This window comes from Panthera leo, chromosome A3 (assembly GCF_018350215.1).
Source record: "Panthera leo isolate Ple1 chromosome A3, P.leo_Ple1_pat1.1, whole genome shotgun sequence".
Taxonomy (NCBI): domain Eukaryota; kingdom Metazoa; phylum Chordata; class Mammalia; order Carnivora; family Felidae; genus Panthera; species Panthera leo.
This window is the reverse complement of record NC_056681.1, coordinates 21,092,644-21,110,610: the sequence shown is the minus strand read 5'-3', so window position 1 is coordinate 21,110,610 and position 17,967 is coordinate 21,092,644. Positions and strand designations below refer to the sequence as shown.

Below are 17,967 nucleotides of genomic sequence, written 5' to 3'. Positions count from 1 at the left end.
AATATGAACTTAAATGACATAGGGACAACACTAGTTTTGCACATTAGTACCAAAAATAACTGAGTTCCTACCAAAATCCTTCTCCGGCAGCCCAGGGATCAAACCATGGAAATGCCAAATGTCTGTGGCTTTTCCCTTCTTTACCTCTGCCTGTGCCCCTGTTGAAATCAGGAGCGGTTATGACCGGGTGTGACCAGGCACCTTTGAGCATCCAGCATTTGTCTGTCCTCATTCCACCCTGAACTAGAGACTGATGTCAGCACTTTTTCTTTTTTTTAATATTTATTTTCGAGAGAGAAAGAGAGCAGGGCTCTGAGCTGTCAGCACAAAGCCCAGTGTGGGGCTCGAACTCACGAACCGTGAGATCATGACCTGAGCCGAAGTCGGACGCCTAACCAACTGAGCCACCCAGGCGCCCCATCAGCATTTTTTCAACTGGCTCTAAAACAACCCAATTCCTAAAGCATTGGGTGGTCAGTTTGATTCCCTGAATGTTCGGAGAGGATCTACAAGGGTCGCATCACACGCCATACAGCCATTCCTCCCGCGATGGCCGTGTCTGAGGATCTACTCGTGGCCTCTGTCCCTCCTTTGTCTTCTCCCCGGCTTCTTAGCGGCCCCTGGGTTTTCCACTTGGCCAAAGGAAGTTTGGCATTTCCCTGACGGTGGGCACCTGTTGTTCCTTGGGGACCCCGTGGGGGTTTATCTCAATCCATCTTGCTATAATACATCACTATCCATCGCTAATTATGAGTCAGAAGGAATCTCCAAAAGAGAGCAGCTGGTAAGACGCAGAGCTGGCTGAGTCCAGGCTGGTGGTATTGCCTCCTCAACCACATGTGGCGTCTGGCCAGTGGGGAGGAAGAAAGAGAAGGAAAAGTCACAATTAAGAAAAAAAAAAATGTACACTAACGGCTTATTGCATAGCGGTTGAGAACATGGCCTATGAGGCCAGGTTCCTGGGGTCCAAGTCCAGGCCTGCCATTTACTGGCCAGGTAACGTTGGACAAGTTAATTTCTGTGTGCCTCTGTCTTCTCATCTGTAAAATGGGAGACTGCCAATAATAGGCATCTGTGGGGATTACATGAATTAATCCACGTAAAACGGTGGTTCTTAACGGGGGGCAATTTTGTCCCCCAGGAGGTATCTGGCAATGTCTGGAGACACAACCTGGTCACAACCGGGAGGGGTGCTTTTGGCATCTGGTGGATGGAGGGCAGGGAGGCTGCTGGCACCCCGCGATGCACCGGGCGGCCCCCGGGACACAGTTACCTGACCTGAAAGTCCAGGGCGCAGGCTGAGGACCCTACCTGCCGCGTTAGCACGTGACACGTGTCCAGTGGCTCCGGGGCCTGTGTTGGGCTTCCTTTTGTCACTGTGGCCGCACAGCCTGTGCTTGTGACCAGAGCTTCTCCTTAACTTCCTGTAGCCTCTGATGTTCATAACGAGGAGAGTAGAAATAAAAATGATAATTATTGCAACGGTTCCTATTTCCTGTGCACATACGATAGGCCAGCTACTCTGCCTGGCTTCGTATTTACAGGGCTTGTGATACTCACCGTGACAGCAGCTCTGATTAGTTCCACTCCGCAGGGGAACCGAGGCTCAGGGAAGTGACCCGTCTCGGCTGGGACGCAACAGCACGGTTTGGGAAACTGAGGCCCAGAGAGAGAAAGGGACCCATCCGCGGTCACACAGAGAGTGAGTAGGGGGCAGGGACTGGAGCTGAGGACTTCCAGGACGCTGCCTCCTCCCACAGGTCACCCGGAGGGACAAGCAACTGATGTGTGAGAGGGAGGCTTTGTTTTCTGTTTCCGTGTTCATTTTATATTGTTTTTTTTTTTAATTTTATTATTACTTTTTTAATGTAATTGATTGTCAAATTGGCTAACACACAGTGTATACAGGGTGCTCTTGGTTTGGGGGGTAGATTCCCGTGGTTCCTCGCTTACACACAACACCCAGTGCCCATCCCAACAAGTGCCTTCCTCAATGCCCATCACCCACTTTCCCCTCTCCCCCATTCCCCCACCAACCTTCAGTTTGTTCTCTGTATTTAAAGGTCTCTTATGGTTCGGCTCCCTGTCTGTTTGAAACTCTTTTTTCCCCTTCCCTTCCCCCATGGTCTTCTGTTAAGTTTCTCAAGTTCCACATATGAGTGAAGCCATAGGATGTCTGTCCTTCCCTGACTGACTTGTTTCACTCAGCATAATACCTTCCAGTTCATCCGCGTTGCTGCAAATGGCAGGATTTCCACTGTTGTTTAACCTAGTGATGGGCGTCTTAGCATCAGCAGTCAGACAGCAGAATGAAATAAAAGGCATCAAAATTGGCAAAGAAGAAGTCAAACTTTCACTTTCCACAGACAACACGATATTCTGCGTGGAAAACCCGAAAGACTCCGCCAAAAGTCTGCTAGAACTGATACATGGATTTAGCAAAGTCGCAGGGTACAAAATCAACGTACAGAAATCGGTTGCATTTTTAGACACCAATAACGAAGCAACGGAAGAGAAATGAAGAAACCGATCCCATTCACAATTGCGCCAAGAACCATAAAATATCTAGGAATAAACCTAACTGAAAATGTGAAAGATCTATATGCTGAAAACTACAGAAACCTTATGAAGGAAATTGAAGAAGACACAAAGAAATGGAAAAACATTCCCTGCTCATGGATTGGAATAAATATTGTTAAAATGTCAATACTACCCAAAGCAATCTACACATTCAACGCACTCCCCATCCAAATGGCACCAGCATTCTTCTCGAAGCTAGAACAAACAATCCTTAAATTTGTATGGTAGTGGCACGAGAACAGGCACATAGACCGATGGAATAGAACAGAGACCCCAGAATTGGACCCACAGATGTATGGCCAACTAATCTTTGACCAAGCAGGAAAGACTATCCAATGGAAAAAAGACAGTCTCTTTGGCAAATGGGAGAACTAGACACGTAGACAGAATGAAACTGACCACTTTCTTACACCATACACAAAAATAAACGCAAAATGGATTTGTCTTTAATGTTTATGTTTTTTGAAAGAGAGAGATAAAGCATGTGTGGGGGAGGGGCAGAGAGAGAGGGAGACACAGAATCTGAAGCAGGCTCCAGGCTCTGAACTGTCGGCACAGAGCCCGACACGGCGCTCGAACCCATGAACCGCGAGATCATGACCTGAGCCGAAGTCAGCTGCTTAACCGGCTGAGCCACCCAGGTGCCCTGAAGCGGCGGCTTTGCGTTCGGGAGAGCTCTGAGCAGCTGTGAGCACTGACCCGATGGCATGTTTTGTCCACAGGCTGGGCTTGCAAGCCTCTGGCCCCTGGCTGCAGGACAGGAGCTAGAAGCTGCTTATCGGCTGGGCAGCAGCAGGTAAGTCACTTGTCCTCTCTGAATGTCAGGTGGGAAGCGCCCAGAAGCAACTTGTATTTATCGAACTGACGATTACTGAGGACTTCCTGTTCCAGCCGCAGAGTTACATCAGCTTTCCAGTAACTAGTTATAGCAGGAGCTTAATAAACTTCTGCTGACTCAATGGAGTAGCTCTTAAACCACACTGGGTGGTCTCCATATGAAGATGAGGAAGCTGAGGCTTACCAGGTTCACAGGCTCCCCAAGGTCACTCCACTAAAAATGACAAGATCCAGGGGCGCCTGGGTGGCTCAGTCGGTTGAGCGTCCAACTTCAGCTCAGGTCACGATCTCCTGGTTCATGGGTTCGAGCCCCACGTCGGGCTCTGTGCCGACAGCTCGGAGCCTGGAGCCTGCTTCCGATTCTGTGTGTCCCTCTCTCCCTGCCCCTCCCCCGCTCACACTCTGTCTCTCTCTCTCAAAAAAAATAAGCATTAAAAACTTTAAAAAAAATGACGGATCTAGGAGTCAGAATCAGACCTGTCTGACACTTGAGCCAAAGTTCTTAACTTCTAAACTTACGGAAATGGTTAGCTATTGCTTAGTGGTTGTGTAGCAAATGCTCAGGAAATGCCTTAAAAACAAAATTACAATGAGAGACAATCAATTGTGCTTTTCGCCCACGCTATACATCAGTGAGATGCTGACAATGAAACCAAAAAAGCTGTCTGTATTTGTGAAGCTCGGAACAAATTTTGCGGATGCACTGGGCGTCCATTGTCCTGCGGAAGACTGGTTGCCACACTGCGCGCCGTCATCTCGGGACAAGGACACCTCTAGAACTGTCGGGATTTTGTTTCGTGTCTCTTCCGTCCTGTGCCCCTGCCTGACCTCCCTAGAAAGTCCACCCAAAGGAATGATGCCTCTCCCTCGCTGCTAAGCTGTCAGGGCGGGGACGCAGTTGACTCCTGTTTGGGTTTAGCCACAGCAGTTTTCAGATTGTCACGAAAACACACAGATGCTGGTAATTTTCAAGCGAATCGCAAAACAGCTACAGAAACCAAACTGTGTGCCAGCATGGGGGACCAAACAGATTCGCGGGAGGTGCGCTGACTAGCAGCTTTCTCGAAAAGCATAAATAGAGCGGAACAGCCAATTTTATAATTAACTGGGAATCGGTCTCCAGTTAAGCTGCTGCTCAGTGAAGATGGCCAAGCCGTTACCCGGGGAGAGCTGGTGCCCTGCCTCTTCCTTTGGGCCCTGGCGGACTTGAGCTGCCTCTGCTTTACCACCTTTGAGTATATTTTGGGATGCCAATGTGTATCGCTTGGAGTCGCGCTCAGTGTGGGGGCAGGACACTTGGGAGAAAGGCACAAGCCAGGGCCCGTGGGTTAGGACGGGCCATGGGCCAAACGAACACAGAGGCCCTTGTTCAAACGTTATTAAGAATTTCAGGATGATGATTAAACCAAGCAGGAGGCCCTTCTAAGCATCGGTGACGCTAAGTTGGGGGGACGTTGATGGGTGGGATCTCAATGTGGGTGAGGCACCGCCTCAGGGGCTCCAGGGCAGCGGACCCCACAAGAGGGAGGCCAGGGAGGCAGAAGGAACAAAATCAGCACCCTATTCTGGGCTGTAGTAACAACAAACAAATCCAGTAGAACGATCCCTTTCGGAAGGCAATTCGGCAAGAAGTGTCATAATTTCACAAACCTTCTGATTCGGCAAACCCATTTCTAGCACTCTGTTTTATTGTTTCCTCTGCTCAAGGGAACACGGTAATAAATATGATGCTTTCGTCGTTTACTTGTGATACCGACAGGTGGAAAGAACCCAAGCCTCTGTCAAAGGGGACGGATTAAAAACCATGCTACCTCCCCAGTGAGGATCTTTCAAGTAAAATGTGCTGTGTAAGTGACCCTCTTGTGACTCAAACTACTCTGTGACAACACCTAGGACCCAGTTTTAAAATTTTCTATTTATTGGGGCGCCTGGGTGGCTCAGTCGGTTGAGCGTCCGGCTTTGGCTCAGGTCACGGTCTCATGGTTTGTGAGTTCGAGCCCCGCGTTGCACTCTGTGCTGACAGCTCAGAGCCTGGAACCTGTTTCAGATTCTGTGTCTCCCTCTCTCTCTGCTCCTCCCCTGCTCATGCTCTGTCTCTCTCTCTCAAAAATAAATAAACATTAAAATTTTTTAAAAATTTTCTATTTATTGCCGAGTGTGGGATCCGCTTTGTTCTAAGCCTGGATCCCCACTGTGTGCCCGCCAGTTCCTTGAGGCCACTCGCTTTGCCTCCATGTCAAGAGTGGGTGCTCCTATCCCAGAACTCCCAGCAAGAGTCCTGCGTGTTACCTTCCTTGAATCAATTTCTGTGGCTGGATGAATGCACACCATCTTCTTTTCTTTTCTGGTTGGTTGGTTGGTTGTTTTCGGGAGAGCTTGTCCATGGATGGCTTTTGGATGCAGGTAGAGTGGATCCAACAGAAGGTTGGGCTGCAGGAAGAGGATGGCAGCGGGGGCATAGACCTGCTCCCACAGGGTGAGGAGCCTGCTGGCTGCCAGGGGGGCCCTCCGACAAGGGGAGATGTGGCAGGGGCCAGTCAGGAACCGGAAGAGGAAGGGGCCCTCCCTCACATCTGGACTGGTGCAGTATCTTCTTCACCGATTTCCCTGCCCCACCCTTGATCCCAGCTGTCCTGTCTCCATCTCTTCCACCCAATAGTCAAAATGGTCTTTTTATAATGTAAATTAGATTATGCCCTCCTTAGATTAAGTCAGTTAGCAAATATTGATGAGTGCCTATTACATGCCAGGTACTGTTTTAGGCACTGGGGATACAACAGTGAACACAAAGGAAAGTCTGTCCCCTGGTGGAGCTAACATTCGAATGGAATTCTAAGTACTCTGCTCAAAATTTGGATGTCTCCCCATCTCTCTCAGAGTGACAGACAACCACGGGGCCCTGTTATCTCTTACTACATAAGCACCCCAAATTTAGCAGTGTAGAGCAGCAGTCACTGTCATAATGGTGATGATGGTAATGATGGTGATGATGATGATGATGGTGATGGTGATGATGATGATGGTGATGATGGTGATGATGATGGTGATGGTGATGATGATGATGGTGATGGTGATGATGATGGTGATGGTGATGATGATGATGGTGATGATGATGATGATGGTGATGGTGATGATGATGATGGTGATGATGATGGTGATGGTGATGGTGATGATGGTGATGATGATGGTGGTGATGATGGTGATGGTGATGACGATGATGGTGATGGTGATGATGATGGTGATGGTGATGATGATGACGATGGTGATGATAGTGATGATGATGATGGTGATGATGATGATGGTGATGATGATGATGGTGATGATAGTGAAGATGATGATGATAGTGAAGATGATGATGATGGTGATGATGATGATGGTGATGATGATGGTGATGATGATGATGGTGATGATGGTGATGGTGATGATGGTGATGGTGATGATGGTGATGATGATGGTGATGGTGATGATGATGATGGTGATGATGGTGATGATGATGATGATGATGGTGATGATGTTGGTGATGATGATGATGATGGTGATGATGGTGATGATGACGATGTCTAACTGCTCTGGAGGTTAACAGGGCTCAGCGAGGCAGTTCTACCTACAACAGAAGCTCCACAAAGCCACGGACGTTGTCCGTCATTTTCACCGCTGCATCCTCAGTGCCAAGCACATTCTCATACTCTGTCCTTATTGGTTCAGTGGATGAGGTCATTGAAAGAGCATCCACATGGAAACCTCCTTGGTTTGGCACATATTTCAGCCCCCGGTTTCCAAAACATGTGGCTGTATGGGACACACTGATCCCGCCTTGGGGAGAGAGGCCTGAGGGTCTGCCGTGGCGTCTCAAGCGCAGAGCACACACAGGGGCTGGAAGAAGTGGGAGATGCCCCCACTGCGGGAAACCAACCTGCCACCATGACCTGGCCAGCAATCTCATTTCAAACAAAACAGAAAGACTGGGGCCAGGGTGGATAAAGGAGAAATCTGTGTGAACAACTAAATAAAAACAGGAGCTATTTTAGACCCGCAAGGCAGCAGGAGCCTCTGGGCGGCCCGGGCCAAGAATGTGAATATAGTCACTGCTTCTCCTTAACTTCCGCTTCTGGCGAGTGGTGGTGGATGCTCCTTCTAATGGGTGGGATATCGACTTTTTTGATGTTTTGTTGTTGTTTTGGCTTTTTTTGAAATAGGCTCCATACCCGCAGGGGAGCCCAATGCGGGGCTTGAACTCAGGACTACGAGATCAAGACCCAAGAGTCGGACACTTAACCGACTGAGCCACCCAGGCGCCCCGGGTATTGACTTTTTTAAAGAATAGATTTAACTGAGGGGCACCTGGGTGGCTCAGTCAGTGAAGCGTCCGACTTCAGCTCAGGTCATGATCTCACAGTTCGTGAGTTCGAGCCCTGCGTCGGACTCCGTGCGGACCGCTCGGAGCCTGGCGCCTGCTTCCGATTCTGTGTCTCCCTCCCTCTCTGCCCCTCCCCTGCTCGCACTTTGTCTATCTCTTTCAAAAATAAATAAACGTTAAAAACAATTTTGTTAAAGAACATATTTAAGTGAAAATGTGACCCATGATTAGGGAAAAATATGAAGTAAACGATTGTACAGGAATAACTGGATACAGACAAAGACGATAAAGGTGATAGGTAAACGTGTCAATTTCAGGAAACCCTGGTTTCCTGCACAAATGACCCGGGGCTAGCAGGAGGGCACGCCAGTCCGGGCATCGCAGTGGACTCAGAGCCTCCACCAGCCGGCACCTGTTAGGGGAGGGCCCACACAGCTGTGGCTGCCCTTTGGAAGCCTTTGCCTGGCTCCCAAGTACCAGGGAAATGTTGGAAGGAGACGGGGATGTCTGGCTTATTTGTACAATCCAGGCTGCCATAAAAAGCAATCTTGGGTTTTGTGAGCCACCAGGGCCTGGTTGACTAACTTGGTTAACGCTGGGCACAACCCTGCGCACACCCGTAGGTCTGCTCACACACGTGTGTGCCACTTCTTCCTTGAGGTCTTGGCTGTGGGCCACAATGGGGAAGGAACGCACCAGGCCGACGTTTCCTTATTTCCCGGCTGTGATCTGAAGGCCCTACTGCCTTAGAGTAACCTGGGGAGGCTGTCCCAAGGGCAGATGTTCCAACTCCTGGGTGGAATCTCTGGAGGCGGGACGCAGGAACCTGCGGTCTCAACATGTCCCCACGATTCGGATGGCTGGTTTTGCTGTTGGGACCACAGTGAAGCCTGGTGGGGGGATCTATTCCATCATAAATAAGGTCTTGCCTAGAGAGGGACTTTCCAAGGGGACACCGACGGCTCGCCCACGCTCGACACGGCTGGGCCCACGTGACTCTGTGGGGGTCTCCGCCAGATCTGGGAGGAGTGAATTCATTGCTGCATTCCAGAACCAGAAGATACCAGGGGCCGCCTCAGCCTGCTCTGTTCCCCAGGGGTTGCAGTGGTACAGGCTTAACTAGACAGTGGTTCATCCCATTGGCGTCCCCTGTATTCTCAGGTGTCTTGCTAGATTTCCCCCATTGAAAAGCGTGGTTGGTGTTAGGGGGTCTCATGGTCAGATATGTGGATGTCCCTTGTGTCCACGTGGGTAAGTGTTTTTATATGAGGCTTCGGTTAGTGCCCGTGGCTGAGCGTGTAGCTGGGTGTGTTCATCTCGGTGTTCACTGTCGGCCGAAGGAGAAGTCAGATCACCGTGGTTGCAGGATACGGGCCTGCCAGGCCTCCTTGGAGGCCAGGGCTTGGACGGTGACCACAGGGGCTCCTGTCCACCCTGACGCAGACCCAGATGGCTGCTGTGCGCTGGCTGGACGTCTACACCCGCTCAACCCGAAGACGGCACGAAGCACCTGCCGGAGGTGTCAGGGACATCTTTGGGGGCTTCAGTTCAACGGTGAGTGAGTGGCATAAAAGTTACTGCAGGACGTGTCTGCCCAGGGCCTCTGAGAGGCCACCACATCCTAAGTGCGACAGTGATTCTGTTGCAGGGCTGTGTTGGTGTGTGTGTGTGTGTGTGTGTGTGTGTGTGTGTGTGTGTGTGAATGCTTGCCTGTGCACCTGCAGGCCACTATGTTCCCATTTTCCATGCAGGTCTTTAGCGGCTATGGGATCTTGGGCAAGATTTCGGCACCTCAGCTGCTGCACCTGTGAAGGGGTTGGGACTGGCTCGTAGGTCCCGGGGCCGTGTGTCATCGGCTGCCCGCGGGGCTAACTGGGAGCCATCTGTAACTCACAGAGGAAGTATTTTCAGAGGATGGGGACTCGGTTAGGAAACAGACCCAGCTCAGTTCCGGGGCTTCTAAGTCTCCTCCGGGTAAGTGGCCCGCGTTCTCCGGGCGTGGGCATTCTCCAGCTACGCCACGGGCTGCTCTGTGAAGAGAAGGTTCACACCCCTGAGCATTTCACTCTTCCAGCAGGTGCTCAGGTAAAGGCCTGAATCCGCAGCCTAAGAGCTTGCTTCCTGGAGTCATGACCTCAGCCCCTGATCTTAGTTGCTGCTGGGTTTAGTGAGCCCTTGCCCTTGCACGGGAAATCGCTTCCTAGAGCTCTGGGCTGGGAATCGATGGGGAGGTGGCCGGTCCTGACTGCCTGTGTGTTCTGTTTCCAGCCGCAGAATCTGGGCGGAGGCAGGCAGGGAGGGGAGGAGGGAGGAAGCCGTCCACGTGGACGCTGCCTGCTCGGGACAGGCTGTTTGGCTCCTGCAGAGGCCCCGCCACCCCCCACCCCCTCCCCGGAGGCACCTGCTCAAAGTGTTCCCTGCCGATGAGCACACTGCCCAGAGGGCTGGTGGCGGGCCCCATCCTCGGGCACCAGCACACCCCGCCTCGCCCTCCTCACCCCTCCGTGCTGCCGGGCACCCAGCGCTCCATTGTTGATTCCTCAGCCACCTACCCAGTAACTGCCCGCGTCGGGGACCGGGGAGCAGGGAGCTACGGGCACGTATGTTCTTCTTCATGTCCATTTACGTTCTTTGTCTTTATGCTTAGAAAGTCTTCCTTCATCCAGCAAACTGGTCACTGTCCACCTACCTGCATGTGTTTTTCTGGTTCTTTTTTGAATGAGTTTCGGTGTCTGGTGTGAAAGAGAGAGACCCAACTTCTGCTTTCCTTTATTTCCAAAAGGCTCAACCGCCTCAGCACATTTCCTTCCAAATGAGAATGTAATCGTTTATATTTAGGTTTTTAAGACCGAAATAAAGTGCATGGTAAGGTGTGCCCATATTTACCGTGTGCAGCTTGATGTGTGCACTGGGTAACTCCTGCCAGATCCAGATCTACCCCTGAAGGCTCCCCCGTGCCTCCCCACTCGATCCCCGTTCCCCCCCCCCACCCCGCCCAGGGAAGCCACTATTCTGACCCCTCTCATCATGTGGAGGTTTCCCAGGTCCTGCTGTTACTAAAAGGAAAAGGTTCTCCACGGACCATACCTTGATGTGGTTGGATAGGTAACCCCGGGTAGCCGGCCCTGGGCCTTGTTCCAGAAGCTTCCCATGCACTGGCTCGTTTCCTTACCTCACCCTGGAAGGTGGGTGCTGTCACCACACCCCAACTTCAGCGGCAGGAAAGGGGCCGGGAAGCCCAGAGCGAGATGACAGAGCTGGCGGATCCTGAGGTCCGACTGGACCCCCCAGCCCACAGCCTTCCCCGGGGGCCCGTTACTCCCCACTGCATAGGAAGTACGCCCCCTCCCGCAGGAACCCCTACTCCACCGTGAAAGCACTTTCATTCACCCAAATAGAAGGTTTCCTTTTCATTTTGAGATACTTTTAGACTCACAACAAGTTGCAAAATTAGTACAGAGTTCCCGTGGACTCTTTACCCAGTTTCTCCCCGGGGAAAATATCTTGCGTAAGCACAGTGCCTCAGGCAAAAGTTTTAAGTAACGCCTTTCAACTTCTAAAGCCTCAGGGACAATTAATGCTCAACATTATCTTACCTTCTAGACTTGATCATTGGATTGCTCCCATTAAACTGGGAACGATAATGTTCAATGATCTAAAGATACCACTCATTGACTTTTATGATGGACGAGGCTTTAGGCCGAGTACTTCGCATGCACGATTTCACTTCATTCTCCTGTGCTGGCAGTAATTCCCTGAATCAGTAAAAAATAGTAATCGTTAACAATTGTTGACCACTCACTGTGTGTTAGGTACTGTGTTGTATATGCTGTATCTAATTTAATCTCCCCAAGTTCTGTGAAGCAGATAGTGTCATTAGCCCACTTTACAAGTGAGACCCGTGACACACAGAAAGGTAAAATGGTTTACCCAAACTCACAGGGACCGTCAGACTTTGAGCCGAAAAGGTGTGATTCTAGGCTGCAAGCACTAAGCTGTAGGACAGCCATAACATTACTACGTACCACCTCAGCATGCTTCCTGTCCCTTCTTAGAGCCCTCGACTGGGCCACTGGGGAATCACCTGGTGGAGTCATCCAGGCGAAACAAAACAAACCCCTCAGTCCCTCTCCCTCCCGTTTTTTCATCTCTGGCGGCAGGAAGGCCCGGGGCTGCCTGCAGAACCCCGCTGTGGCCTCTAGATGGCGGAGCCGAGCACAATTTATTTTCCAATTACTATTCCATCATTACTCAGAGTAATCCCAGGAGGAGCGTTGTAGCTGTGGGTGGCACTGCTAAGGGTAAAGACAGATGGGGCGAGGGAGAGCAACAAAGGACCAGAATAGAAGCAATGATAAGAGGTCCGTGGGGTGTTCCCTCCCCTTCAGCCCTTCCTGTTGGAATACAAGTCATAAAAACAGCTTCCATTTATTGGGGCCTCGCTTAGGTTGGACCCTAAGCACTTTATACCCCTCAGGCCATTTTACAAAACCCTATGAGTCGGGCACTATGTCATGATCGGAGATGGGGATTTAGAGGCTCAGAATGTGATCCAGTCAGTCAGCGATAGAGTTTGAACTTGAACCTGGAATGGAATCCTGAGCCCCTGCTCTCTCCTCATAACCTCCTGCGGGGGTGGGAAAGCCTCAACACAAGTCAAGGCACCTGACCTGAGCCATTGTCTTCACTCCCCTCCCTAGGAGTTTATGATCCCTAAAGGCAGATTTGGGGATAGGAGACTTGTCTCTACAGGACATGCGAGAGATCCCTGTTCTGGCCCCTGACCCCACCACTGCGCCTGGCGCCCTCCTTGGCTTGGTCCTGAAGAGGAGTAAGACCGGGAAGCAGGAGGCACAGGTCTGTGGTCCTGGTGCTTCAGAAACTCTCATCGAGGGAGCTGTGTGGAGAATCTTCCACGAACACATACTTAGCTGCCGTATTTCTTTCTGTTATTTATATACATATACGTGTATTTTTGCACATGAAAACAATCCCTACTCATTGTAGGAAATTTGGAAAGTAGAGCAAAACACAATAAGGAAAAATATAATTCAGATATAAGTGTTATTAACTCTCAGTGCATCATCTTCCTCTGTGTGTGTGTGTGTGTGTGTGTGTGTATCTTTTTTTCACTAAATATAGAATTATGGACATTTCCCAGTGCATCATTCAGTTATTGCCACAATAATGCATCATCACAAACAACCCAAACTCACGACTTAAAACAATTGGTTACTTTCGTTTGCATGTTTTTGGGTGAACTGGGGGTTGGCTGGCTGATCTCAGCTGGCCTTGACTCAAGCTATTGGCTGGGTCTGGGTCTGCTTCTAATGTCTCTCATCCTTCTGGGCCAGCAGGCCATCTGAGGCCTGTCCTCATGGCATCAGTGGCAGAGCGAACCCTGCCACACAAAGTATTTTAAACCTCTGCCTGCATCATGGGGATCATTGGTCCATTGGTCCAAGCTATCACCTGGTTGACTAGCGAAGGAATGGCGAAGTATCTTCTGTTTCTTTAATGGGAAGAATTCCAAATTCATATGGCAAAGGGTGTGGATACAAGGAGGGGTAACGAACTGGGAACAATATTATTATTTATCACAACTATCGATAACATTCTTTGAAAACATGGTGTTTACTCAGGGTAGTTATTTTCTTCCTTAGGGATATATTCTAATTTATTTAACCATTTCCTTATTACTGGACACTTATTATTTCCTTGTTTCTCTTATTGAAAAACACGATCTCAATTCTTCTACATGAAACTTTGAATGTGTCTTAGATTATCTGGAACTTACCTACTAAGTTCTTGGTGTTAGTTACCCTTCAGTGTTCCCCTTCAGTGGTGTGTTGGTTCAGAGAGTGTTCATTTCACTGCATCATTGTCAACATGATACATTGTGATTTTTTGTTTGTTTCTTTAAAGACAAGAAGATGGTGGGTAAGACAGACCAGGGGTAGGGGGTTTGCAGAGGGGTAGACAGTTGAAGAGAGAAGGAGGGTCGAGTAGATTTGGAAGGAAGAGCTTGCCCCGGAAGACTGCAAGACAGAATGAAGAAGACCTGGGAATGGGTCTTGGGAACTTGGCCCCTGCCTGCAGGGCTAGACCCTCCACCCCAGACCACAGGTACACACCTTACCCAACGCTCCCTGGGGCAGCAGCACATTTTCCTTTCAACGCCCCTTTACCAGCTCAGATTTTTTTGGTCTGTGATGCAGCTAATGATTTCATCACTGCCGAGACCAAGGGTTCTGCTCGAGAGATGTGAGGTTTGAGCTCAACCATTCTCCAGAGAGCTCGGTCCTCACGCAGGGAAAGAAGTCTGGCTCCAGTCGCCCAGATCTTGCAGGTTGGAACCCAAACGTCATTCCAGGATGTGAAATGCCCCTTCGGCTCTTGACGTCCCACAGAAACACGCCGAGGCGTGCCCCTCAACTCCCTGCTGGAAGCTGACTGCAAAGCCCTCCCCAGCACCCCGGGCCCGCTGATCGTTCAGGCCGTAAGTTGTCCCCAACTTAGGCTCATTTAGCGCATGAGAGGCTGCATCTGGGGCCGCTGTTGGGAGATGTCTAGTCTGGGGGGGCGGGGGGTAAGAGCGTGGACCTTAGAATAGGGAATCCTGGTTTCAAATTCTGGCTCTGACATTTGCTAGCTCGGAGACTGGGGGTGAATTTTTGAACCTCTGTCAGTATCTGTGAAGTGAGCTTATCATAACAGTATCCCCTTTTTGTTAAGGGCTAAATGAGAAAAAGGGATATAAAGCTCTCAGAGCACCAGTGGGCCCTGGAAGCAGCCAAGAAGGCCATTGTCTTACTCCTAGCTCTCTCTCCTTCCCGGTTTTCGTGGGAGACAAACACACCCCTTTGAATCCCACTTTGCAAGGTGCTGGTTGAAACGTTGGCTTCCTTCTCTCATAGCTGCTGTCCTGTTCTGGAAAAGAGAGGACTGGGGCACCTGCATGGCTCATGCAGGTTGGTTAAGTGTCCGACTCCTGGTTTAGGCTCAGGTCATGATCTCACGGTTCCGTTCATGGGTTCGAACCCCGTGTCGGGCTCTGCCCCGTGTCGGGCTCTGTGCTGACAATGTGGAGCCTGCTTGGGGTCCTCTTTCTTCCTCTCCCTGCCACCCCCCCCCCCAATAAATAAATAAACTTTAAGAAGAAAACAGAGAGAGGGCTGGACACGAAGGCATTCTCAGGGTGCCTGGATCCCAGGCCAGGGTCAAGGTCATGGTCTGGCTTCCCCCACGTCATCCAGGCTGCATCTCTCCCCTTGAGCCAGGAAAGAATCCAGTTCCCAGCTTGTTAGCGTTCTGTGTTTGGGTGAGGGGATTCTAGGAGGGTGAAAGCAAGGAGACGGCGCAGAATGGCAGGCCGGGGAGGCTGCGGGCCCTGGAGGCAGCCTGCCGACGGGTATTGAGCGAAACCCTGTGCCATGTGATTTACCCAATTAGACCGTTTAATCTGCGACGACTGTTATGGCCACGTTCTATACTGCACTAAACGTTAAAGTGGCCGCGTTTTTTGCTTCAGCCGGTTGTAACGTAAAATGCTATGAATGAGGTGTATGTTAAAAGAGAAACTTTCAGAAGGAATCTATGCCTCAAGTTTTCGTACATTTGAAGGCTTAGATTTATTTTTCTGTAAAGTGCGGCATATTCCCACATTTGTGCATAATCCTATTGATCAGACGTTTAAAACTATTTCCGATACTTCATTAAAATAATTATTACAGGAAAATAAAAGAATGACTCAGCCCTCAGAGGTGGGTGCTATTACTTTGCAGATGAGGAAACTGAGGACCAGAGGAGGGGTAGAGCAACTGTTATTGGAGCCTTGGGCCAACTGCTCATTGGTGCCCCTCCTTCCTCCTGGGGAGGGGGCAAAGGCTGGAGAGAGATTTCCACACTGGCTTAAAAAAAAATTTTTTTTTAAAGTTTATTTATTTTGACAGAGACAGAGACAGGGTGAGTAGGGGAGGGGCAGAGAGAGAGGGAGAGAGAGAAAATCCCAAGCAGCCTCCGCACTGCCGGAGCAGAGCCCCTTGCGGGGCTCGAACTCACGAAACCACGAGGTCATGACCCAAGCTGAAACCGAGAGAGTCGGACGCTTTACCGACTGAGCCCCCCCAGGCGCCCCTGTAGGCTGGCCTTTTCAGCGGGGACGAGTGTCCCCACAACGACGCGTCCAAGTTGCTCAAGAGGTTCCTCCGGAAGCTGCCAGCGCCTCCGGTCCCTGCTGAGCACCTCCCCGCCTCTGCCGCGCTGCCCCGTGAGGATGCCCCAGCCTTTTGCCTTTGGGGAGAAGAGCATTTGATGTCAGTGGCCTTGGTTGGACAGGGGGCATGGTGGGAAGACAACGTGGTCCCTGTGATCTGACGCCGATGGGGGAGGAGCTGTGTGTGTGAGGGTACACGTGCGTGTGTGTGCATGTGTCTTGTGTGTGCCGTGTGTGTGCGTGTGTGTGTAGTGTTTGCAGGTGTGCATGTGTGCATTTGCAGGAGTGTGCATGTGCGTGTGTCCACGTGCAGGTTGCCTGTGTGTATGCTGCATGCACATGTGCATGAGTGTGTGCACATGTGCCTACACGTGCAGGTGTGCGTGTGTGTATGGCGTGTATCGGGTGCGCGTATGTGTATTCATGACTATATAGTGTGTGTGCATGTGTGTGTGTGACGAAACACACACCTCCAGCCTCTGGGAAACCGCTGTCCACTAAGCCTGAAGGTGGGCTCTAACTCTGGGTCCCCTGCTCCCTGGCTCCCTCTAGGGGCTAAATGCCCCTACACACACACACACACACACACACACACACACGCACACAGTACCAAATCAGGGCTGCAGCCCCAAGTTCAACAAATAAGTATTGCCCTGTGTGTGGTGCTGGGACGGGGAAGAGGCCACGGTGACCCTCGCGGGCTCTGCCTGTCTCCTGCTAAGCCGTGATTCTTTCCGGCCAGGTCGCCTCTTTCTCGGTCTCTCAGGTGCGAGAACTGAATGACAGCAGTGGCCGCGCCCCCAGCTCTGCGACGGGGGCCTCGAGACCTGGCTGCGAAGATTACACGAAGAGAGGGACCAGGTGAGTGTCCCCACGGCACGGGGACAAGCGCCGCTCACAACCTGGCTGCCGGGACCGGCGCTGCTGTTTCGGCCACCAGGGGGCGCCCCGGCCCCGTCGGAGCGAAAGAGGAGGCGATGTCTCCGGAAACCCGGGAGGAGAGACCTGGCTGAACAAGGACACTGGCGCGCTGTGGGGACTTCCAGTAGCGCTCTCCGTGCCCCACGTTCAGGCAGCCTTTTGTGTGCCTGACCGAGGGTTAGGGAAGTGGGGGTTGCTTGGTGAACTGTGGGGTGATTGGGGTGAGGAGAGGAGTGGTAGAAAAGAAAGGCCTTCCGAGAATATCCAGTGCTCCTGGGAGGAGTCCTGAGCAAGGTTCCGTATTCAAGTCCTGAACAGAGAAATGGACCAGTGTCCCGTTGTGCATGAGGTGCGTTTATATAAACCTACACGCTTGTGTCTGTCGATGCATTACATGTACTCCTGTTGCGTGTACGAGAACAAAGGCATGTGCACACGTATGTTTCCGTGCCTGTTTGTGTATGCACGCTTTGGGGACATCACGTATGTGAACATGACATGCTCTGTGCGCACACCGCTGGCGTGCATGTGTATGTGTGCATCTTGTATTTCTAGCGTGGGTGTTCGTGCAAGGGCACGGGTATGTGTGTTTATGCTCACAAATTTGAATTCCAGGCATGCATGTGTGTGCCTCTGTGGATGGATCTTTTTTCTCTGCAGACTCCCAAAGTGGCAAAGGTCCAGGTGATCAGGCCTATCACAGATCCCCTGGGGCTCTGACCCCCACCCCCACCCCCCCCCACCCCCCCCCCACCGCACCAAAGTAGCCCATATCCTCAGGCAGTCACAGAGCGCCTCAGTCCTGGTTCACAGGGTCAAGAAGGCAGTAAGAACACAGCCTCCTTCCTCGATAAGGGTCACTTCCTTGAGACAAGAGACTTTCCCCTGCAGGGGGCAGATGCAAAGAGAGGTCAGCCCCTCAGAACTGAAGGTCACAGAGGCCAGTCGCCCATGCCATTGGCTTTTCCCTTTCTGGGGTGGTCGGAACTGGGTTCTGCAACCTTTTTAGAGAGCTTCTTGGCTCCCAATAATAATGATAATAGCCACCATTCATTCA

The 17,967-nt window shown here is 51.1% G+C and overlaps 1 protein-coding gene across 1 annotated transcript; it reads left to right on the top strand.

The window, feature by feature from the left end:
- Positions 1–5,659: 5,659 nt before the first annotated feature.
- ARHGAP40 (Rho GTPase activating protein 40) lies at positions 5,660–17,630 on the top strand. The gene is given in 13 exon segments (XM_042930080.1): positions 5,660–5,893; positions 9,115–9,192; positions 9,195–9,328; positions 9,673–9,755; positions 10,043–10,283; positions 12,494–12,638; positions 14,185–14,273; positions 15,111–15,202; positions 15,652–15,679; positions 15,917–16,147; positions 16,732–16,780; positions 16,783–16,856; positions 17,571–17,630. Coding segments are annotated over 13 exon segments (1,464 nt in total). The 5' UTR covers positions 5,660–5,733.
- Positions 17,631–17,967: the final 337 nt, after the last annotated feature.